Genomic DNA, 25,006 nt, shown 5'->3' with positions numbered 1-25,006 from the left:
ACTGTTTTGTTTGGTGGCGAGAGCTGCAGGGAATGATGTCTGCGCACCCTGTGTTGCAACAAAAATTAATTAAACACGACTTTGGGTCGTGATCACACATGTCATGTTAGATTTCAGTGCGAGAATGCCCACGCTGAGCGCAAGGCCTCATCTAATTATGGAAAGGTTGTCAAGGCGTTGGCGCTCCTGCTTGGTATCTGCGCGTGGTACCCGCCCGAGAAACAACAGGCTGTCGGAAACCTGCGCCCACCACTGCCTCTCAGGCTAAAACCTGTGCGACGTGCAGGCCTCACGAACTGTCTGCGAAACAGAGACGTCCCTCCGAATTAGTCACAGAATCACTCACAAGGATGGCTGAACGGTAGGGAGCTGCTGAGCAGAGGTTCCTTGATAACGGTCCTCATTCAGTCTACTACCAGCTAGGTAGGGCACCGAATTTACTGAGAAAATAAAAGTCGGTTTTGGTAGCAACTTGTGTTGACTTGCATCACAAAAGGGGTTGTTTTTGTCGTGATTGCAGGAGGTTAATTAAGTTTTAGCTACTAAACTAAGGCCGAGTGTGCCAATCTGGTGTCTACTGTCCACACATCAAGATGCAGATTTCTGTCGCTACAATCCTTTTGTGACACAGTCACAGGTAGGAAACGTTGATATTTGTTGAAGAAGTTTAACGTTGTTGTGAAGATAAACACAAAGTTATAGCAAATGAAGAATTTTATTTTCATTTAGTTGCGAGCTTTTGTGCGGTGATCCTTTCACACGCTGAGCAAGGTTAATTCAAAAGGACAGAAAAGCTGCATGTTGGTTGCGTCCTGTTCTTATTTAGCGGTGGTACTTCACAATCAATACATTTCAATTTTTAATGCAGCCACCTTTATTGAGGAAGAACAAAAAGTGGCATAGTGGTGCAAACAGAATCCTTGAAGTGTAAACTGCTGTCCAGATGACAACAGAGCTGCTTTAGAATTCACATAGCAGATGTTGCTAGCTGATACACAAACAGGTTACACAAACAGGTTTTACAAAACCTTCTTCTAAATACTTTATTTTCTTGCCAAGGCTTATAAGTTTGTGAATGACTTGGGGTTTTATACAATGTACTTACAGACAAATCAAATTTTGGCAATAGAAAAAGATGCCTAGAGAATTTGTTTTCTTCAGTATCCACTTTGAGCTGTGAGGTCATGCAGTGTCTTACCTACCAAATAATTCGATTTAACATTTAAAAAAAAAAAAAATCATCTAAACCTTAAAAATTACAGTTGATAGAGAGGTGATGACACGCGAAAAATAGCTTCTGTTATTTGATATATATTTATTTAGAAAAATCTTTCCATTCTATGGTAAAGTACTCAAAACATACTTTAATATAATAAAATATTGTTCAGAATCAATAAGATATTAAGTGATGTATTCTATTTAGGCAATATTAACCAGTTGTTTTCCACATACTGTCGATGATTATTAAACTGGATAACACCATCTCCACCACTGCCCTCGAGCTGGTGCAATGAAGGAATCTCTTCATTCTTTTTTTAGACGTAGGTGGTGAAAATCATGGAGGACTTCGTTTTTGGGGGTTATTACTGTACGTATAGTAGTCATTATCTTCATGCATTAGCTACACAAGTTGCAGTAGATGTAAGGGGAAATGACAGTAGAGAAGGTGCTGCTTGGTTGGAAATATAAAAGATGCACTGTGGTGACATTTAAGGCCTTTTATCGAGCTCTGCTTGAACAGTGAATAAAAGCGCCCTCTGCTGGCACAACATCACCTGAGCAAGAGCATTTTTTTTTTAAAAAGTGTATAAACACAGAATAGTAAAGGCTGGTGTTTAAGCCCTGGGGACTGTTTCACAGCATCAGGCGATCTCTGCTGATGCACAGGCATCTAAAAACTCACAAAAATTTCTTTATATTGTCATTAAAGTCCAAGGCTGACTGAACTGTGGAGACAAACTCAGACAAATAGGAGAAATTGCATGTCCTGTGAGGAATGAAAGTTATTCTGACCAGTTGTGCGGCCTGGTGGATGTGCAGATGGGGGAGGTTGTTTTGATAAAATGTCAGACAGGCGAGTGGGAGGATGGGTAGACAGACTCACGCGGGCGACTTTCCCCTGGGGGTCTTTACTGATTGGCACTGATCAAAAGGTCTTAGCAAGGTGCCATTTAACATGAGACTGTAAACAAGGTCAAAAGGATGTCGGGTTACAGCTGCCTGTTACCATGTGACCAGCAAGGTGCTAGAGAGGGCTGCAGGGTGAAGCAAACATGGAAAGGAAGTAAAGGAGCACAAACAGAATAAAGTTCAAACTAAATAAATAAATAATTATATTTCACCAATTATATTTCACCAGCTATAAAATCTCTGTGTCTATTTCTCAATGTGGAAATCAACTAGTTACCTCAAAGTAATGAAGAACTGTTAAATCTGTTAGCTAAAAGTCTCAGGTTTACCTTAACCTCCTAAGACCCAAACTCTTTCATGGCATGCATTTTTAATTTCTCTTTGATATTTGGACTGATTGGGACATGATGAATGTAAAAACAAAGAATTACCTGAATTTTTTAACATGATTTTTGTTTCTAAGAAAAATGAGAGCCACATATGAGGATATTCGTTTAAAATTTCAATAGGACAGTAGCAGTATAATGTCCCCGTAAGTGGATATCAGGCCCTTGTATAGCAAAATTGAGTATTTTGGTCTAAATAACCCAAAATGTGATGTCCTCATATGTGGACACCAGGTCCTAGAAGGTTAAAGAATGGTTGTAGCTGCATGAAGTAAAATAGCTCAAATCGTTTACAGTACCCAAGCTTATCTTAGAAATTCTGAAATGGCTAAAAGTAACAGAAATACAGTGAAAGCTGCTGAAATATAAATAAACAGTTCAGCTAGCTACCAGTAATAAAAAAGAGCTATAACAGCTAAAAGTAACGGACAGCGAAAGCATCAGTTTTGTTAGCTCATGGTAACACATGCTAAAAATATAGAGCTAAAGCTAAAACAGTTCAAAAGTGTAATAGTAGGTAAAAGTATTTGTTAAAAATGCTTAAAGATACGTAAAAGTAATGAATAAACAGTATAAATATAAATAAGTTGTATATTGTTTGAATTGAGATACTAAAACACTAGCTAAATAGTTAAATAGCTAAAGGATAGCTAATAGAAATATTACATTTTTTAAAAAGGAGGAAATGTTATCTAAATGTTGTTACTGGGTTCTAATCAATAAAGAAATGATGCAATGAGATCAAAAACTGAAACAATAGACCGTCTTGCTAGATGAATACATTTGAACCTGACAATGAGGATAAAGGGTTTCTTCCTCAATAATAGGAAGTGCTGTTAACATTCGGCATTTTGCACATAACTCATGGAATTACTGGTGTGTTCTGCTTGTGCGATTCTAAGGTTGAATTATATCCTTAAAAATTTTAACCATGTTAAAATTTCCATATTGTGCTTTTATGTTTGTGAAGACACATCTTGAGTAAAATAAGCAGTCAGCAGCACCACTGATGAACATTTACACCTTTGAACTGCATCAGGAACAGGATTTACTTGCCTTTAATGACACATTAGTGGCTGTTTGATAAAGAGGTCCTGGGAAGTAGTAGAGGGGTTGGCTGAGACTGTCCTGTGGACTAATTTGCATATTGACAGACCTGCACATACAAAGGGGTAAATCTAAGCCTTTTTAGGGCATGGAGACACGTTTTTGGGGAAAATCTAAACAACAAAAAGGTAATTTAATTAAAGAAATGACCGGTTTAATTAATTTTGAAAGAGGAACTTGAAATCCTTCCCATGTCTTTTTACAGTCTTTATCAAACACCTTCTAGTAGCAACTCTTCACTTTTTAACCTCAGAAAAAACATTTGGTCGGTTATTTTGAATCACCGACTTCATTTGTTCTAAAATAAGGTTTCAAAAATGTTTTTTTTCCCCCTTGGAAGATAAACTTTTTGTTATTCTTTGATGTTGTGGAATTCTCTGTTTTCAGCTCTGAATTCTTTTTGAGTGCTACAACTCTCTGTTAGACTGTCTGGCAATAAGAAGATGTTAATCCTTTTATCTGCCTACAAACCAAACACAGCCTTACAAAAGTCAATTATGTGTTAGTTTTATAGCTCCTGGGGCTCGCACAGCCACAACTAATAACTGGATGGTGTTGACATTGAGACATATTGATCCTCAGGTCAGAGCAGTGGTTGCCCAGGGCAGATTTGGGGATTTTAAATGGAGGCTGGAACAGTGAAAGTGTAAGGGGAAATTTTTGTTTTTTAATAAAGATTGTCTCTCAGTTTTTTTGCCCCGGGCGAGACGCTGAACACTGGATGCTGACTGGTCTGGTTGTTTCTTTATTGATTTCAGACTGGGATTGGCAGTGGGCTCACCATGGCCTCTGGTACTGACTGTCTGGCGAGTGATTGATTAATTAATTCATGTAAAATCCTCCTCAATTTAATTCAAAAGGCACCAGAAGGACAGCAAATCACAGCTGGACAATAAAATATTTGGATTGAATTTGGCTCTCTTTGATACATGTGTGCCTCTTTTTTTCTGCGTGACACAGTTTGTGAATGCATTTCTTTGTTTGAATTTGCTATTAACAAATATGCGCCAAACGGGTTTTCAGCTCAAATTACATTACTAAAAACATACATAGAGAAAGGTGATTCAAAAGCCAAGATATGTTTAAGCTCCCTGTTCCACTGCAATGACATAAGGTGGCCCCTAGAGGGAGGCAGAGCACCATATCGTTCAGTGGCAGGACCTTTTACACAGCGATTCTCTACAAAACTCAGTGAAGGTTTTATTCAAAGTCTCTGTCCATCTTTGCCCTTTTGTCAGTACAAATGTGATCACTGAACATGGAAAATATTAATCAAACAATGTTTATTTGAGAAAGAATTTTTTTATTTCCACTGGTACAGTCATAATGCAACATCATGTTACAGACTTTCCTCAGATTATTGTGAAAAGATGCCTTTGGTACAACACTTCATGACTGCTTTGTCTTCCAGTACTTTTTTTAAAAATTCCAGCGCTTTTCAATATTTATGTGTTGTCGTCACTTATTTCACAGTAACGCATATCAATAAGAAAATTCTAAACAGAGCTTCTCTCATATCCCAACATCACATCTTGATGATGACAGTGCACATCAGTAGTCACCATGCCTTCCCAGGGTTTGCCTGGTCTCTATATCCAGTGCATTAAAGTTTGCATGACTGCACACTCATGCTGTCCTCAGGCCAGCGGTACGAGTCAACAACAAAGTCATCATAGTCACAGCTGTAGGACAGCGAGCGTATATAGGCTCCTTTGTCGGACGGTTCAGGGCGAAGTGTGGCCATGTTGTGCTTGTAGGCAAACTCCATGATCTGTAACACATAGGTTTTCATTGTTTCATATAACTGCACCCAGATATGACAAGATGTATCTCCTGCACTGTGTGCATCTGCTGAGCTCACCTTGACTGCCAGTTTGAAAGAGACATCCCTGATGGTGCTGAGAGGAGGATACAGTCTTCCCTCTGCTAGGTGCTCCTCAGTCACCAGCTGAGCAAGAGCCTGTTTCAAAGCAAAGAAAGAGCAGGTACTAACAGAGAGCACAACAAATTGAAAAGGATGCATATAGACTATAGACTGTGTGAGTGAATGTTTCACCTCTGCTGCAATGAGGAATATTTCCTCAGTAATGTGCGGCAATGAGCAGGCAGTGACGCCCAAGCCCACACCAGGGAAGATGTAGGCATTGTTTCCCTGACCTGGGTAGAAGGTCCTCCCATCAGGCAGTGTCACAGGATCAAATGGACTACCACTGGCAAAAATGCCACGCCCCTGCATCACAGAAAAGTATTTATAAAGTATTTACAATGCCTGTTTTCATTAGGGATGATCCTTCAAATTGGACACGCATTGGGATGCACAGTCTTCAGCACCTCTGTGAATGTATAGCACTGTTCAGCAGTACATTCAGCTTTGCTGGTCGGGTTGCTGAGGGCAAAGATGATGGGGCGTTCATTGAACGAGGCCATGTCCCTGATGATCTGCTCAGAGAAGGCTCCAGCAACAGCTGCCACACCTGGGACAGTAATGTGCTGTTTATTCCATTTGGCAACTTTTAGTTGTTTTAGTCTTCATTTTCAGCATATTCAAAATGACCTCACATTCTCACTGTAGTCTACAAATGCATTGGTGACAGATAACATCATACAATGTTTTACCTATGATAGCTGTAGGTTTCAGTTCCCGCACCACATCCTCCAGTTTCTTCATCTGTGGGTGCTCATGTGCGAAACTCTCTTTCTCATGAGTCAGGTGGTCCCGACCCTAAGAATGAAAATTAAAGGTATTCAGTTATTAGTAGAAACGTCAGAGAACAGAAAAAAGAATGGGTCTGAGTTAAATATGCATGTTTATAACAGATGTTTGCAGGTTAAGTAAGGTACCTTGACAATGAGACCTTTAGAATCAACCATCCAGATCTTTCTCATGCACTCCTCTTTGGAGAGCCCCTCCTTCACCATGGCCATGGTGATCAGTTCAGCAATCCCCATCGCTGCCTGTGAGCAGACAGAAAGGATAACAGCTGATTGGCAGATTTAGTTTCACATGACTAATCCTGCCATAAAATCACATCAACCTCACAAAAGAATATTAAACCGTAATGTTTTCTTTGTGTTAGAAAGTGCTGCTAACTGTGGTGAAGAGGATTGAGAACAGTTTGATTAATGGTAATGAAATCACTGTACTGTTCATTAGTCAGAGTGCTGGTGCTCTCTTTTTACAGCAGAATTAGGTATGTTCTGTCAGCATTAACAAGTCTCTTCTTCAGAATGAATTTTGCACTCACCTCTCCTGCTCCTTGGAACACGACGGTATGGTCACTCATTTTGCTTTTGGTGATGCGAAGGGCGGCCAGTAGTCCTGCTACTGCTACTGCAGCAGTACCTGCAGATTAAGACAGAGGAACTTTAGTGCTTGGAGATAATGCAGCTTCACAGGATTTTTTTTTTTACCAGTTTTACATTCTGTGTGATAGAAACATGATTCCATAACCAAGCGGGACACATGGGATAAGAGACTTTGTATGCGAGCCTGTCACATGATCACGTCATGTGTCATCCAATCTTAGCTGAATGATAACTAAAGTATGAGCTATTGCAGGACACCAAAGTGGTATAGAGCCCAGATATTGAGAGGTGAGGTGTGCATTTAACTTTCTGGGGACACTGCATCATTTTGACTGCAAAGCCAAGCAAGTGACAAGACTCTCAACATAAGTCAGCAGAGGCATGTATGAGGGTAGACTGCTAACCTGAGTCTGCTGCTCAGAGGCCAGGAGAACTCTGCTTTGAGAGACATTTTTAAATAGAATCTAATAACTATTTTTGAGATTTTCTGACTCATTCTTATCAGGACTCAGCTTATCTTAAAGACCTCATAGTAACATATCACCCCATAAAGCACTCCTCTCCCAGACTGCGGGCTTACTTGTGGTTCTTGGGTATTTGAAAGTAGAATGGGAGGCAGAGGCTTCAGCTTTCAGGCCCCTCTTCTGTGGAACCAGATCCCAGTTTGGATTTGAGACACAGACACCCTCTCTACTTTTCAGCTTAGGCTTAAAACTTTGCTTTTAAGCCTAAGCTTCTAGTTAGCGCTGGATCAGGCGACCCTGAACCCAAGCGTAGTCACATTTCTATAGGCCTAGGCTGACGCTTAGTTCTACTCTACTAACCTCTTTTCACTCTATTGTATTTATACATCACTCTGCATTTAATTATTAGTTATTATTAATCTCTGGGTCGGTTTGACAGCATGTCTTTTGTTATGTCCCTCTCTCCTCATCCCCAACTGGTAGCAGCAGATGGCAGCCCCTCCTTGAGCCTGGTTCTGCTGGTGGTTTCTTCATGTTAAAAAGGAGTTTTTCCTTCCCACTGTCACAAGTGCTTGCTCATAAAGGGCCATCTGATTGTTGGGGTTCTCTGTATTATTGTGTATTGTATTGTATACTGGGTTTTTACACCTTGAGGCAACTGCTGTTGTGATTCTGCACTATAGAAAAAAGATACAATTGAATTGAAATGTAACTGAATTTTTTTAAGAACACCTTACAGAATCCAAAGAGGCTGTAAGTAGAGCAGAATGTGAGCAGATATTCCAGGAGCAAACTTCAGTGCTGACTGATTATTGTTACTGCTTGTTTTTATTCCTATTGACTTAATTTTTTTTTTTTTACTGTATTCAGTATAAAACCTGAAGTTAAAGTAGGAGTTTACTATCCTTATAAAGTCTGACTGTTTTTCATGTGCAATTAGCTGCCCTCAGTGATGTAAAAGTAGAGACTGTGACTCTGCAGTAACATTCCCTTCAGCAGTAGAAATGTACCTACAGCTAAAAAAAAAAGCTGCCCACTTTTTACATAGCAGGAAAGCTGTCATTAACTTAAGTGTTTTTTAGTCTTCTTAGGGCTGGTTATTAAGGATGCTAATGAAAAAGTTACAGGGAAAACTTTTGGAAAGTTAAAAAATACAAGAGCTGAAGGGCAGTTTGGTTTTGACATCTGGTGTTTTTCCTCAGCTTTTTATCAGCTGTACTGACAACTGGTTTATCCATCCTTGTGTGCGTGTGTTACCTTGGATGTCATCGTTGAATGTGCAGTACTTGTTGCGGTACTTGCTCAATAGGCGGAAAGCGTTCACATTGGCAAAATCTTCAAACTGAATCAGGCAGTCCATTCCATACCTGTGAACACAAGAGCCGCATTACATCAGGCTGAGCCAAAATGGAGGATGAAAAGGAGCAGGGGAAGGAGAGTCGCTATCTTAACATCTCAAATTCAGCCCACACGTGTACAAAGAGCATTTTTTTCACTCCAGAGGGAGGTGCTCGGCAACAGCACTGCTGGCTTTTTGGTGCAAAAAGTTAACAACTGATTGAAGGTCTCAGCTTACAGAAGAGCACTGCTTTGTAAAATGTACAACAGCTGGTCACAATGAGCTTCAGTGAGAGAGGTCAAACATCCAATAAAAGTCACAAAAAAGGTGAGATCGGAGCAAAAGAACACCGAGCAGTGTTGGGCTTGGACCGCCTATCACATGCAATCAACACAGGAGCCAGAGCTTATGAGCTCCTACAAAAAACTTTAAACAACCAACCAAACATCAGCCCAGCATTTCACATCTGTAAACAAGATAAAGCAGCCAAATGAAAGTTTCCATGTCTTTCAGGGATTTCCTGATTTTTGGAGAGCAGAAAAAGGTTTGCAGATGTAGGAGAAGGAAAGCTTGGCCTGGTGTTTGTTATCAGCATACTCGAGCTTGTTTTCTTTTTTTAAAGTGTTACCCGTCTTTGACACTTTGGATTATTTTTATGTAAATTTTTTATTTCTGCTTATATTTCATTATTGCTATGTTATTTGAGTTCTGATCCTCTTTAGTTTTCTAGGGTTTTTGTACCAGTTTAATTAGTATTTAAATTCTTGGTTTCCATTAAGCATCAGTTCCTAACCCAACCATGAGGGGCTACAAGCCAGTGTACTCCTACAGCAGTATTGAGCCCAGGCCTGTAACAATGTGGAGGTTTGCATCAGGATGGGCATCTACTAGAGCTGGGCGATATGAGATTTTTTCATATCACGATATGTTTTTTTCATTTCAGGCGATAACGATATCTATCACGATATAAGCCAAATAACTATATTTGTAAGATTTAAATGTGCCGTTGCTCACAAGTAAAATGTGAAATAATCAGCAGCTTGTTTTTATTTAAATATTTATTTCCCATAATAAGTTCAACAGGGTAGATGTACTTAAGGAACATGAGACTTTTTCAGATAAATAAAGGCAAATATTGCAAACTACACACAAGGCAGCCGCTAAAGCGTTTAAGTTTCAAAATAGAACAAACGAAACAGACTAAATTGTCAATTCCACTTAGAAACAAAATATTAATTCTAAAAATAAATCTTAGTTTGTTTTACAGAAGAACAGACAAAACTGACTAACTTTTGTCAATATCAAATAAACTGAGAACTAAAAGGAAAATCTCAATCTCTCCTTGTTGTATAGCTGAGCTTTTCAAACAGTTTTAACAGTTACTTTAGTCTGACAAAAGCCGAATGACGAATTAGCGCTTCCAGTCAGAGACTGAGGCTACGTCCACACGTACACGGGTATTTTTGAAAACGGAGATTTTCCGTTTTCGTTTTAAAAAATAATCCCGTCCACACATAAAGGCAGAAATGAAGGAAAACGCTGCTATGAACATGCCAAAGCAGCAGGTGGCGCTAGATTCCTAACCGTGCAGAAATGTTGGCCAATCAGAAGTCTAGAAGCCTCGGTGGGAAAAAGTAAACAAAGCTGGGGCATAGAAGCAGAACCGAGTCGTATGTGTGGACGGACAGTAACTGTGTGTATATGTAAGCATCTAAACACTGCAGAGAGTAGAATTAACAGTAACAGTATTGTAGAAATTCATTTCACCGAAACAATAACGTGGCGCACAGTGTGACGCATGCACCAGTTTATTGTATTTCCAGACTTGCTTTCGGCACAATTTACAGTGCACGCTACTCTATTTTTTGTCAGACTTGAAATAGCCGAAATACCTTCACACTACGGAACTTCTATGGCTCTTCCGTTTGACAATCTCTCCGGCACTGGAACCATCATCTGTTTTCTCTTCGGTCATGCTCGGTTGATTTTTCTAGTCGGCACACTCATTTCCTCCATTACCCGCTGGCTGCTTCCCAAACAAACACACGTGCGGCTTGGCACTTGTGCTGTACGTAACAAGTCACGCTACGTGACGCTGCGGCTGTGATTGGTTCGGCTCTGCGCTACTTAATTTGGATTGGCTGACCTTTTTTTTTTCTTTTTCTTTTTCTTTTTTTTTTTTGAGGACAAGAGCGGCGAGGTCTATCGCGATAGCATAATTTCTCTATCGAGTAAAAGTTATATCGCGATACATATCGTTATCGTTCTATCGCCCAGCTCTAGCATCTACCCTAAAATCTTTACTAAAGCAGACATACAGATCATGAAGAATAAGATTTCCATACACTGGTTAACAATGAACACCACCGGTTCTGTTGACTAGCGGACAAGCCGCTTTGGTGACCCCTAAAGGGAGCAGCCAAAAGAAGAAGAAGTATTACGTTCAATTTCTTATTCTGAGTTTCCTCTGTGTTTATCACTTAGTAAACTGGGTGAATGATGCTGCATTCAAAGCTGAACTTTATTGACAGCTCTAGATGGTCCAGCTAGTGCTAAAAAGTCCATCTATGCTGAAATTTCAAGGATATAGCTCTGTAGTCAAGAATCACGAACTTCTCTAATTTTGTAAGAAACAGCTGTCACAATGGCTCTTAATCCTTTCTTTTTAAAGCATTTTATGTAAAATACAGTCTTTAAATAATTTACACCAAATTATACTCTCTTAAAAAAGCAAAAAAAAAGCACATCTCTCATCCAAAAAACTTCAGACTCCTTGGGCTCAAATGCAACAAGCCCACCAACTTTGAGTTACATCGCATGAATCGATGTCATAAAAGTGAAAAAACAAGAAACCACACACCTGCCTAAACACAGATTCCTGAATTTTTAAATGAGATGGCACTCTTACCTAAGCACACACTGTAAATAGCTGTGTTTTTATTTGCTCCCAGACATTCGCTTTGCCCCGTTCTTCTGTGAGGAAGAAGACTAAAACAGATACAGATGTATACAGTCGCAGGTAGAGAGCTGAGAGCTTTGCCATTCTATTTTATTTTGTAATGGTGTTTTAATGAAGACAGCTGGAATCTATAGTAATGATTGTGAAGCAGTAGCACATGAAGCTAGTAGCTGCTATCCATGAATGTCCACTAGCTCCAAACATGCAGCTTTTTCTCTTTGAAGAAAAGCCTTGCACTAAGTAACGTTACAAGTAAGACCCTGCAGCAGACTTTGAAACTCTCACATTAACAAAAGATGTGTGAGATTACTGCATCAAAGTGCTTTAAGTTATGCGACTCTCTAAGAGTATTCAAGAACAGCAGAGAATTGCTTGTGCTCTAAGTCAGTTTCAAGACCATAGGAACATTAGGAAAGGGTGAGCTTGTCCGAAACTCGTATGAAAAGCAGAGCTCATGTTTCAGCAACTGAGTGATGGAGGAAATTGGGGACAGGCCAAGCAAACAGAGCGAGTCTCTTCTAACACCTGCAGCCCTGTCAGTGAACTGAGCAGAGAGAGAGGCCAGACATTTTAAAATCCAAGTTCCTCACTTTCTTTTTTCTCTCCCTTTTCAGTCATTTCATAAAACTCCCATCTCGGACCACAAAGGTGTGAGATTGTCTGCGCTGTTACGCAGACGTCTCACTAAAGCTGTTTCCCACTTGTTCCAGTGGCTGCTAAACTGCTTAGATTTGGAGGACGGCGGAGGATGGAGCTGAGCGGAAGCGAGGCTGTAAAAGAACGCATGAGAAGCAACCTGAGTTCAGCTGTAATAAAACCTGATGTCCTTGTGAGAGAGTGCCATTCCTTGGTCAGTGTTAATCCTCGCTGCAGCCACCAATGTCTTGTGTAGAGACTGACAGTGTAGCTGACTTACTGCCAAGACTACAGCAGTGCTGAAGAGAGAAATGTGTTTTCTATAAAGCAGTGAGCAGCATTAAAGCACTGAGAGCCTGTGCAAAGAGGAGGGATAATGAGGCCAAGAAGGCAGCTATAAACTTTTCATTGTGTTTGGGCTTCAGGAAAAAGGAGACAGGCGACGGGCGAGGATAGATGTGGCCTTGCCCAATCGCCAGCACAGCGCCCTCTGGTACGGTTTGGTGTAACTCTCTGCCGGAGAGGTCACACCAGTTCACGTAGAGCAGAGGGAGCGTAGTCCTCTGTGAGGGGATAATAGTGCACACTCAATGCAACTATTCTCAGCAAAACCGTCAAAGCGCTGACAGATCTGGATTCAAGATCTGAATTCAAGACAGGTCTTTTGAGAGATATTTCAGAATGACTAAGCTGGAAACACACGCATATTTATGTGCATTCACTGACCATAAACTACAGACTGACTCTCTGTGGTTGTGGCAGAAAGAAACGAGCATCTTCCTGCTCCAATAAAGATAGGGGAAGTGTTTCTGACAGCATATATTTGTGTGCCTTGCTTAAAACACAGCTCACATTGGAGGCCGTTTGTGAAAATCTGTTTTTTTTTCTTGATGACCTGCTGAAACCTGACAATGTACTGCTTTTCCAACTGAATTGAAAAAGTGAGGAAAAAAACTGGACAAAGAAGCAGGATTTGCTTTTATGTCTGCTTTAAAGTATCAAGGGCAGAAACCTAACCAAGCCCAGGCCCACCCAAAAGATGAAAAAACATTCGCCATACTCCTGACTGTGCTGTGAAAAATGCATTAATCTCTGAGCACAACTGGGGAGAGGTGCACAGGCTGTGCTAACGCAGAATGAGCCGTAATTGTACAAAAACAAAATGCAGACGTTTAAACAGAAGGTTCCACTGTGGATCCTGTGCCATCGGTTGTTACGGGTTGGCAGCAATTAAATTAATCAGTCATTCAAGTCCACTTTAAACTTAAGTAACACCATCAATGAAACAGTCAGTGGGCATCAGCACTGGAACAAAGAGCCGTAAAAAGAAACAGGAGAGTAGTAAATGCTGAGAACAAGGAGTGAAAAAGCTGGTATTTGAGGGCAACTCACATGTTGTTTTAATTAATGTGTACTTTTTTGCCTGGGTAACAACACAGAAAAAAGGGTCAATGTAACGTTGATAATATCTCAGTGTCATTTAGTTTTACAGTTATTTGTATGAAGTATAATTATGAATCCTACTAATATACTGTAAAATAATTTATATGTTTCTTGCATTTACTATTGCTTTAAAGTTCAGCTTTGAAATGCTGAAATGTAGTGCGTAAGAACCTTACAATTCAAAATGAAGAACAGGACTTGCTGGGAGGTTTTGCGACTTGATGCTCATCTACATTATATAAAACAGTGACTTTTTTTTTCTCTGGATAGGGGTGAAAGGTCACGTTTGGTCTTGGAGCCTTGCATTGTCAACAGCGGTGTCTGTTCACAGAGTTTCTGAGTACCAGAAAGGGCCTCGTGGGAAAGCCCTCAAAATGGGACAGAGGGTAGGAAAAATCAAACAGCTGTTTAAGAATGTAAAACAAGACAGTGAAAAGTGTCAATTCTCCTATGGCTGAAACCAAAGACTGTATACAAAAGATGGACTTTAACACCATGAACCAGAACAGTAGCTAACAGCAACTTGTGGCACATAGTCATTGTTTAGTCTGGTATAGAGTTTCATATGAAAGTTACTGTTTTATTTAAACCAATACATCATTTTCAACTGTAAGACTAAGCAAAGGACAGTCATCAGCCCTCAAATTTTATATACCATCCTTATCCTACACCACTGGTTGTCTCTTTTATTCCTTGATTATGCTCTTAGAGGTTTCTGATGCTGACTGAGAAAACTGGTTTTCAAAGCTTATTTGAAGATTCTGCTATATTAGTGCTAGCTTTTAGTGTAAGCCAATCATTCATCCTCCAATTCAACAATATAAATGATCATGTGAAAGCAGGTGTTTTAGTCAATTTAAATGTATAAAAACAGGAAACAACCACACAGGCAGTAAAGCCTACAGCCCAAGCTTTCCTTTCATGGGACAGGAATCTGAGCTAGTGGATTAGAAAAAAATAGGTCCTATTTTTACTTAAAACCTTCTTTTCCCTGTGATTTGTGACAAAATGTTGTCAGAAAAAGAAAAGGAAAGACTCTCAGGCTCATTGTTTTCAGATTTTATAGTCTCTTGGCACTTACTGCGAAAGCAGTCTAATATATTGAGAGTAAGTGCTTATGACAATAATATTAATGTTTGACAGTATAAAAAAAGAGAGACAAGAGCCGACAGACGCATTCCCATGTGGCGAATCACTCAGACGTTTGGTGTTATGTCTGTATTTCTGAGGAGTTAACGAGTGACCCAGCTCCCACAGGAAATGTGATCTGGCTTCATCTGAGACTTAATGAAACTTGACTCTCCACTAAGAGGAAGTAGGTGGAAGTCATTTATGCTCGCACTGGTCGAGGAGGGGGAGACTGAAATCAGAGGAGAAGATTTGAACTTCTTTTGGTGCATTCATGATGGCTGCAAGAGCCAAGGTGGACCTCAGCAAAGAAGGTCACGGACAACGGTGCTCTGTCCAAACACAGCTGTCGAACCAGTGTACATACACGTGTGTTTGTGTACACACACACGGCTGTCTGCTCCCTCCGTCCCTACAGGGGTTTGTGGCTGAGGCCTTAATAAATTCCCAGCCCCTTCTCACTCTCCAGAGAGCAAGCATCTCTCAGCACACATTATTTCCTCAAATCCCTGAGCCGTCATTAAAAAAAAGGCACATTCTGCATTCTTTCTCTTTTCCTCTGTTGGTCCTTTTATCCATATATACATCCATCAGTCTGTCTGGCTGTTCCTTAGTCTCTCATTTCAAAAATTTTAATACATTTGATTGCACTTCTATAGTTTTTGCATGCTAGTCAGAATTATCCATGAAATACCCTTAAGTCTATTTCTGTAAAATATAGCACAGCCCTTCCTATGAAATGAACAACACTATATAGTATGTCAGAGAGTACTTTGGCCTCCAAGGGTCTTTTAATGAAATTTATTCACCTAGGGTGTTTTTGATTTCTCCTCTTTCAGCTCTCTGCATGGTTTCTTCATACAGGAGTCTCCAGGTAGGGCCCTAAAACTTTTTTGGGCACACCTTGCAGGTCTCCAAATCGAGCTCAAATACTTTTGGCCTATCCATTGTCTTTCTCCCCCTCCTACGATCCATGCCTTCTGGTTATTAGTCTGTTTTTACTTTCCATAAACTGACTTTTATCTGATTATTGTCACCCTAACTGAAACAATCAAAGGAAAATTGTTTTCCCTATTTGCAATAATTTATGCTTGGCTGTATGGCTCTGTTCTGGGATCTCCTCTCACTCTAAGCATATGTGAAAAACATCAGGTAAGGACAGCGGCAGCAAGAACAGCGTCAGTGACAACACAAAGCAGATGTGGATGTGTGTGCATTGCATTGAATCATATCTGTTATTAACCTCTGTCTCTCTTCCACAGCATGTCTTTTATCCTGTCTTCCTTCTCTCACCCCAACCAATCACAGCAGATGGCCCCACCCCTCCCCGAGCCTGGTTCTGCCGGAGGTTTCTTCCTGTTAAAAGGGAGTTTTTCCTTCCCACTGTCGCCAAAGTGCTTGCTCATAGGGGGTCATATGATTGTTGGGTTTTTCTCTGTATCTATGAAGCACCTTGAGGCGACTTTTGTTGTGATTTGGCGCTATATAAATAAAATTGAATTGAATTGAGTATTTCAGTCGGCTATCTGTTATATTAATTATACATTATTTAATATAATTCATTATCATCTCAGTGTGTTGGTCCAGTACAGGACTGAATTCTTGAATACAGCTTACTTTAGGCCTTTCCTTTTTGAATTCCTGTGTCTAATACTAAAATGGCACAGATGGCATCTAAATCAAACAATTTCCATTTACTTGTTTATCTCACTGGCTTCATCTGATTTTTATTTATTTATTATTATTTTTTGCCCAAATCTATCTTTTAAAGTAATGAACACTTTATTGTGACCTCTCTGGGTTTGGATAACTTTCTCATTCAGACCACTGTGGACAACTGTGATTTCACAATAGACCACAAACTTGCACAAAGGGCAAAGATACTCTTTTGTGTCAACCCCACGTGGCCTTGTGCTGGTGGTCACCACTGGTGATGGGACGCGGCTATGACCCACAGACAGAACAACCTAAAAAGTTGAGATAATTCTTAACAAATCCAACAGAAAAGATGTCTGCCCCAAACTAGGCTCTGTGGGACTAATATTTAAATTGAGATGCACTGTTTTGACACAGTGGAAGAAATCCAGGGTACACCAGAGTATGCAGGTAGCCATCTAAAAGTAACAGCAGTACCTGAATAATCACAGTAGTTCAAAAGGAGCTGACCTTTAAGTAGAAAGCAGAGAAATTTAAATCTGGTAGCCTATGTTTTGGTCTTTTTATGGCCATTTTTAAAATGGTATTCTTTTTTTACTTGAGTCTAAAAAAGTTTAAATCATTTTCCAGCTTTTTAAGGAAAAAACCTGTAGCGCTGCAATGACGGTTGCAATGAAATGAAAGTGGATTTCTAAGTTTGAAGTAAATTATCAAAATGCTGCGCAGAAATGTGAAGTTCAAAGTTTCCGAACCTCGGCAGAGCTGTGGCTTACCCTGTGCTGTGGGTGTGTGCAGCAGCAATGAGATTATGAGATAATTACTTTCATTTCTGCTAGCAGACAAAAGCACCACTGAACCTGATTCTTTTGTGGAGTTGGGAGTCTGGCCTGAAATCAAACAGCGGGTTGCATCACCAACCATTTGCCTTCGAACTAAGAAGTATTTCTGAAACAGCGGATTAAAAAGACTTCTTCTTATTGATGATGAGTCAATCTGGAGTATTTTAGTTCACGTTTAGTTTCTTAGAAAACTAAACATGAATATTACTTAAAAGACTGCAGAGCTGTAATCATTCATTGAATCTCTGAGCCCATAATTATTCATTTTCCGCCAATCTGGCTCCTTTGGGGAAAAAGCATTGCTGTTCCCTGTAGTTGGGAAGCTACCCGGTTATTAGAGTCGTGGCTTGCTGTTGCCAGCTGGAGGAGGCCCAGACCCAGACTTCTCCCTCTGGACTCCAGCCTCCCTGGGTTAGGATGAGGCTCTACCAGCCGTGTGTGTGTGTGTGTGTGGTTGTAATGGCTCCATGGTACACAGACATGTCTGAGACTCCAGTAAACACAGGAGGTACCAGTCCCAACAAGAAGCAATAGCACGTCCACAATAATTTTAGGTCAGAAAAGCAATAAACTTTAGCTCTGATAATACAAATCAAGTAAGTGACCATATAAGACACTAAATAGTTCAGTGCCTTACTGTGGCTCCAAGTGAAAGAAGCCAAAGTTAACCACTAATAAGGTTTTGCATGTCAACATGACATCACAGATCTCAATTACAAATTCTCTTTGATTGGGAATAACACGACCAGATACTTTCCCTGCACTGGATTACTGGGGTAAACACACAGAAAAGGCACATTCCTCCACAAACCAGAGGTCTCCACCAGTTGTGTGTGCGTCTTTCACATTCTTTGTCACATTCTCCAACCATTTAGTATAAACCAGTTTATGACAAACAACAAAGCTTTCCCTTTATCCTTGAAAGAAAAGAGCTCGATCTTGATTTATTAATAAGAAACAAATGTTTGTGGACAGGTCCAGAATAGTTGCTGCCTACTCAATAGCTAGTCAGCTGGTTTCAGTCATCTGTCTGAAAGAAACATGCCAATAAAATAAAAAGCTTCACTGACTCTCTGATCACTTCTCAATAAGCCAATGCTACCACTCAGCCAGTAAGCAAGAGTTTTGATGAATATTTCTTAGCAACCTAAACTTCAGAAAAGTTCAAAGAAGGTGAATCAATGTGACTCAAATTCCAGACCCCTGAACCCCATGAAATTTGGCTGCATGGTAAAGCATGCACCGACCATGCTAAACTGCTTAACGTTTTCCCTTTAAGAGCGCAGCGCGCTGAAATGGCGATAGCAGGCCCCAAAGAGGAAGTGGGCAAATAATAAATTGAAGGTAAATATGACCATACCTGTCTGATACAGCCTTCATAAATTCATCCAGCAGGTCATCGTAGGCCTGGCCTCGCACTCTCTTATGTCTCAGTCCAATGTAGAGAGGGTCTTTCAGCAGAGCCTGTAAAATCACAGGAAGGAGAGGAAAGGGCAACACATGAGAGAGGAACGTAAAAATCCTAGGAAGACTGAAGCTATGCAAAATAGCACTCCTAAACTGATACTGCAGAAGCAGAGATATTGCCTATTTTTTTTACCCTATTCTTTGTCAAACTATGCAGTAGTTTTGGGGTTTTTTCTAACTAAAGATTGTAAAGTGAATCCAATTAAAAATTTCCACTTTTCCATCATTTACAATGAAAGATAACAACTGATGGTAGAGACAAATGAAACTAAGAATGTAAACGTGTGACTGCGTGAGCTATAAAAAAAAAACTGTTTTCTAAATGTACAGCAACTAAACAGTCAAAGGGACCCTTCAGGCTGAGGAAATGAAGGATTGACCTTTGACCTTTGAGTGAAGTGATAAAAGCAAGTGTGTGTTTAAGAGACGGGGAGCGAGGGGGACACTGTTGTTTGTTAGGTGAACCAAAATTCCTCACTAGAGTGACAGAGTGCCCACAAAGTCTGCTTTGATGCATCAGGGCATATTTCACCTGAAATCTGACATGGTCAGGGATGGAGGAAACAAATTACAATTGCTCTCATGTCCGTGACAAAGCTGATTTTCGTGTGTGCACACACAAAAATTAATTGGCAGGAAAACCTCTGTAAACACTCTTCAGGAGAATTCATGAGCTCAGTTGCAAGTTTTCAGGTCATGAAGTTCATTTTGTAAATGATCAAGTAAATGTGTAAAGTAGTACTTTTTAAGAACAAACATGACAAAATGTGTTTCGATACAAAATAAGATAAAAAAAAAAATTGCTTATTGGGTAACGACTTTTCAGCTTGCAATGTCCTTGTTTTCATGGTCTTGTTTCCCCCATTTGTGAAGTCTATTTCAATACCAAGATGGCGACAGTGAGAAACCGTTTTATCATTAATGGTTTGTTTTTTGTATCTCGTCGTCCAGCAAACGATAGCTATCTAGTTTTGCTTACTTAAGCCTGAGTTACACCCACCACCATTCTGGCTTGATCTACAACCTGCTTCAGATGATAGATAATGATGGGTGAAGAGAACTAAAATTTAAGACATTTGTAATAATAATATCCTGTGATAACAAGTGTTTTCAGAACACAACCTGAAGCACAAATTCAGGTCTTTCATCCTCCAGCATGGTGCACCTGTCACATGCAGTGTCTAATAATACAAAAAACAATTTCTAGCTAAATCTACACGTGCTGCACTCTATAAACACTGACTTCATTTGTGATGTCCAAATTTGGGGGAACTGCTCCACAGTGCAGTCATGCCTCGCTGGGACAGACGACCTTTACTTATGGAAATGGATAATTAAAGGGTGGCACTACGATCAACGCGGCTTGGAGAAGGGAGAAGCCACCTTTCCATGGCAGGGTCAATAGTCACCATGTCCAAGAACAGCTCAAAAAGCTTATTTAAGACAATATTTATTTGAAGTTGACAAGTCATTTCCTGGCAGTAGTGGCCAAGTTCAACTGTAACCAAAACAAGCAAAACATTTTCATGTGGTCCCACAAGAGTTCTGATATCCCTGATATCCGAGGGAGCAGCAAAAGTTTTTTGTGTCACTCAGTTCATTTAGTAACTGCAAAAAAATCAAACCCCTGCTTTTTAAGGTGAAAGAGAAGAAGTCGTGAGTGATTTTCAAGTGTTCTGACCCCGTTGACACTGTGCTGAACTGTTGACATGAGTTGTCTTTCTGTCCCAGATTATCTGCTGCTGATTGGCTAAGCTGTCCTTTGTGCTGCGCAGGCCCTCTTCTCTCAGAGGGGATTAGTCCTCGTGTATGGCTTTACAGTCTGTGCTTGTGAGACACAGGAGCTCCTATTTCACTCGTTTCCACACTAAAGACTTCAACTTCAAGATAATAATATAGATCTATATTCAAATGACTTGTTGTGCCTAGTTGAGTTTATATACGTGTCGCATACAACATTAAACTTTGAATAAGAGGTGAAACAAAACTGAACATTAACACTGCACATCTTCTACCTGTCTGAGCCAGAAGACACCCAAGCGCTGAAGTCTGATAGCCCACCCAGGACTCGCACAAACAGCATATTGTTCAGGATGACATCACACTCTCATTTCAGCATGAGTCAGACCCAGAAACAGACAGACAGACACAATCAGGGGAGATAACAGGGTGAAGCAGAGAAAAAAAAATGAGACTACTGGAGAAACTGTTTACTTTCCTTCATGCTGTGTATCTGTTTCTGAAACCCTCTCCCTGCAAGCTCAAGCTGCTTTGTTCGCATCTTCTCTGTGCGAGAAAGCAATAAGAACTGTCCAGATACAGATATTTTATTGCCGGGTCTCACTATAGTTTACACAGCTCACACATGTGCTGCTTAAAAAATAATAGCAAGATAGCTACAAAGCATGCTCATAAACTAGTCCAGTTCTAGTTATTAGGAGGAGCGGGCTCAACACTTCCTCGCAATCCATCCATTATCTTAAACACTTTTTAAGTTCAGGGTCACAGAGGGTGCTGGAGCCTATCCCATCTGTTCTAGGGTAAGGGCAGGGTACACACTCGACTGGTCGCCAAGCTATCATAACAGTCGCTCACACCTACAGCCATTTTAGAATCACCACTTAACTGGGGGAAGTCTTGGGACTGTGAGAAGAAGCTGGAGTACATAGACAAAATGCAAACCTCACACAGAAAGACTCCAGTTTTGATTACAACCAGCACTGCTGTGAGATGTCAGTGCTAACCAGCACACCACCAGGCCAACTAAATCTAACATATAAAGAATAAAAGTGCATTCTAATTCCTGCAGTGACTGCTGTCCTTCAGTCCAAAGAAAGCAACATACAGCTGCAACACATAAATAATGGAGCCATTGTGCTCGCCGTGTCGTGTGCCGAATTTGGCATCACATTCTGTGTTGCGCGCCACAATCTTTGTGCTTCGGCCAATCGTGCACCTCTCGATTTTTGTAAACTGGTACGCTGCGCCGTGGTGAAGACATGAGTTTACAATCGTGTTGCTTCAATGATTTTGCTGTACAGAAGCTCAGAGACATACAGATATACAGAGGGAGATGTTGGGACAGTTTGAAAACTTGAGAGTTTGTGGAAAAAACATTGCAAAAAAACACTCGAAAAAGTCTTGGCTTCCAGTTCTTAATAATAGGGTTCTTAATATTTGTAGGTTGTTTTACAATCCTTATTTGTGTCGTGGATTATATACAAAAAGCACTCATCTCAGGGATGCTACAGGAAACCTCCACCATACTAGTTGGCTGCTCTAACCTCTGGTCTTTTTTTCACTCACAATTTTTTCACCCACCTAGGGTTTTTAGCTGCCCACCAAAATAGCTAGATTCAGCACCTCTCATAAGGTGAAACTATCAATATAATGTTAGTTAAATTCAGTTTTATTTATAAAGCATTCAAATCACAACAACAGTTGCTTCAAGATGCTTTGTATTGTGGAATACAGTATTAACAAGAAAGTCCAAATATCAGACAGCCCCCTATCCTCATGCACTTGGAGACAGTGGGAAGGAGAAACCTCCAACCGAACCAGGCTCAGCCGTCTGCCATGACCAGTTTGGGGGTGAGGGGACTGAGACAGGACAAAAGACGTACTGTGGAAGAGAGCCAGAGATTAATAATAACTAATGATTAAATAAGTGAAAGGAGATAAGGGAAGAAGAACTACGCCCCACAGTAGTCTAAGCCACTCTGATGTTTGTTATCAAGACAAATATGGAGCTATAGTCAGAGGCTGGTTAGCTTAGCTCAAGCAGAAAAGGTGGAAACAGATTAAAACACCAAATTTACACGCTGGTACGGATTACCATGTAAGGTGTTGGAGTGGTGTGAGTTGACTGTGTTACCTCTGGACAGAGACGTGCTTTGGTTTTGCTAAGCTATGCTAAACAGTAAAGCTGCTGGCCTTACAGTGGCAGCAATCTTTTCATCTAACTCTTGGCATGAAAGAAAATAAGTCAGTGTCACAAAATGTGAACTTTTGGTTTAAAGAAAAAACAGAGGTATGTCTAGCTTGTGGGGGCCTGCATTCTTGACTGTTTGGATGGATGCCTGCCTCTCTCTACCCCTACATCCACTCAAGGACACACATAATCCCATAATAACAGCCATTTTAATAATTAGCTAGTGCTACCACTACCACATAGCCTTCCACCTCCATCTGCTCCCATCATTCCTGCAGAGTGAAGCGAGTTACCAGTGGCAGCAGGCAAGCCTCCCTTCCATATCAAACTGGTCCTGAAGAACCACACATGTACACACTCACATAGCAGTCTATTTATCCTATTACGTCTCATTTATTCTGTCATCTCTTTAGAATAACAGAAAAATGGAAGTCACCCATGGCCAGGCAGACCACAGCAAAAGCTCTTGTACAGCTATGCATAGGTTGAATGAGCAGCAGAAATATATATCTGTATGTTTGTGAGTGTCAGACATGTATAGTAAATCTTATATCTAACACAACATTAAAGGAATGTGCTGACAAAGAAAGACTCTTGAGCTCCTTTTCAAGATTTAAGAAGATTAATATAAATCTAATATTCAGTGGTGGTGAAGTCACTTGAAAAAGCAATACATTTATCAGTGTATGTGACTCAACATGGAGCAGCAACACTCAAAAAAAATCCATCTGTTTCACAAGGCCTTCAATCTTAAACATAAAAATAGTCTGAACATATAAATATGAGATATGTTGAGTTCTCCTCTTTGTACAAGCTAACAAAGCATCTCTGAAATAATCAACATCCAACTGAACTGAGATTAGCACTGTACTACAAGAACTTTATAAGATGGCACATACTTAAGCAGTCAAAAAACTGTGTCACTGTTTTGGAATGAGGTAAAAAGACACTCTGGGATAAGAGCAAGTATGGATCAAGACATTCTATAAAGACCTGTTAAAGCTGTGCTGTGATGCCCATAAATGTCTAAAACTGCTGTCATGTACCCAAAGATCCGCAGACAGTATTATCACCCTAAAACATCACTTAAACAGAGCAGAAGATTCAATGTGGAAAACTAGAGTCTGTAGCGATGACAGTACGGGAAAAGGTCAAAAGGTAGAGCAGGCTTATAAAGATAAAGAACTGAGGTGCAGGACTTGGAAGAATGACTTATTCCAGTTAAAATGGCAGGAAAAAGACTAATGTAATATTTTTTTTATGAGGTTTCTAGGAAGAGAGCAGTGTTTTTGTTGTTCTTATACAGGGGATTTTTGCTGTGAGCCTAAATTCTCTGATGACGACTGCACTGAGAAAATGTTGTCTACAGTTCATCAAAGAAGACATCACCTGCATGTTCTCAAAGGTTTTCTTGGCCTCTGTCCAGTCTTACTGCTCTTTGAATTTCTTCCTGCTGCTTAATATTTCTTCCTACACTTTATTTGCGCACTCCACTACTCTTTGAAACGTCTCATCCTTAATCCACTTGAGACATCTGCTTGGAATGAAACTAAAGCCCAGGACTGAGTCATCCAAAGATGGTCTTGGAAAAATGAAGGATATCTACTGACGGATGGATCTCAGCTGTGCTGGGCACACAAGCATCTGAGTGTGCCACGCCCTTAGCCAAGGCCAAAAGTTGTGTATATATAGAAGCACACGAAGACTATTCTTAGTCTGTTTAAGGCTACACAAACACGTGCTCCATGCCCGGTTTGCATCGTCTTTCAGAGCTGCTGACATGCAGAACAGGGTCCATAGATGGATGACTACAGCTCTGTTGGCTGCTACTCCCACAAACTGGCAAAGAGGAAAGGTGCTTTCCCAACTGGCACCCATCAATGGAGCTGCTAGCCTTGGTTAGGTAAAGGGTATTTCCTGGTTGTAAAGTGTGAGATTTGTTTTCCTTTCTCGGCTGACTTCTAGTCTTGCCCACCAATGGGGGGATTAACCGCTCTAGCCCAAGGCTATTTTATTGAATTAGTGCCTGAAAAAAACATACCTTAATTTAATCTGTAAAAGCCCCACACTGTTGGACCAACGTGAACAATCTTGGGCTTTATGGATAAATGACACGGGAGAGAAGTTTAAAAGACGTTTTTCACCATGGCCACAAACGAAAACAACTTCAAGAGGTCAAATACTTCTAAAGAGATACAAGATACTTCAAGAGACA

General features: G+C 40.4%; 1 protein-coding gene across 2 annotated transcripts in view; it reads right to left on the bottom strand.

Annotated features, from left to right (window-relative positions):
- Positions 1-4,887: 4,887 nt before the first annotated feature.
- Positions 4,888-25,006, bottom strand: part of me1 (malic enzyme 1, NADP(+)-dependent, cytosolic) — an 82,445-nt gene continuing 62,326 nt past the window's right edge. For both annotated transcript variants that reach the window (XM_082551224.1, XM_082551225.1), the window contains exons 6-14: positions 18,754-18,857; positions 8,651-8,760; positions 6,869-6,966; positions 6,465-6,578; positions 6,240-6,345; positions 5,955-6,097; positions 5,680-5,853; positions 5,485-5,583; positions 4,888-5,394 (exon numbers count right to left, since the gene is read on the bottom strand). In XM_082551224.1, coding sequence (XP_082407350.1) covers positions 5,227-5,394; positions 5,485-5,583; positions 5,680-5,853; positions 5,955-6,097; positions 6,240-6,345; positions 6,465-6,578; positions 6,869-6,966; positions 8,651-8,760; positions 18,754-18,857 — 1,116 coding nt within the window. In that variant the 3' untranslated portion in view covers positions 4,888-5,226. The remainder of the gene's footprint in view (positions 5,395-5,484; positions 5,584-5,679; positions 5,854-5,954; positions 6,098-6,239; positions 6,346-6,464; positions 6,579-6,868; positions 6,967-8,650; positions 8,761-18,753; positions 18,858-25,006) is intronic.

The sequence above is a fragment of the Aulonocara stuartgranti genome (genome assembly GCF_965226115.1).
Source record: "Aulonocara stuartgranti genome assembly, chromosome: 11".
In the NCBI taxonomy this organism is placed as follows: Eukaryota; Metazoa; Chordata; class Actinopteri; order Cichliformes; family Cichlidae; genus Aulonocara; species Aulonocara stuartgranti.
This window is presented reverse-complemented; position numbering and strand designations above follow the sequence as displayed.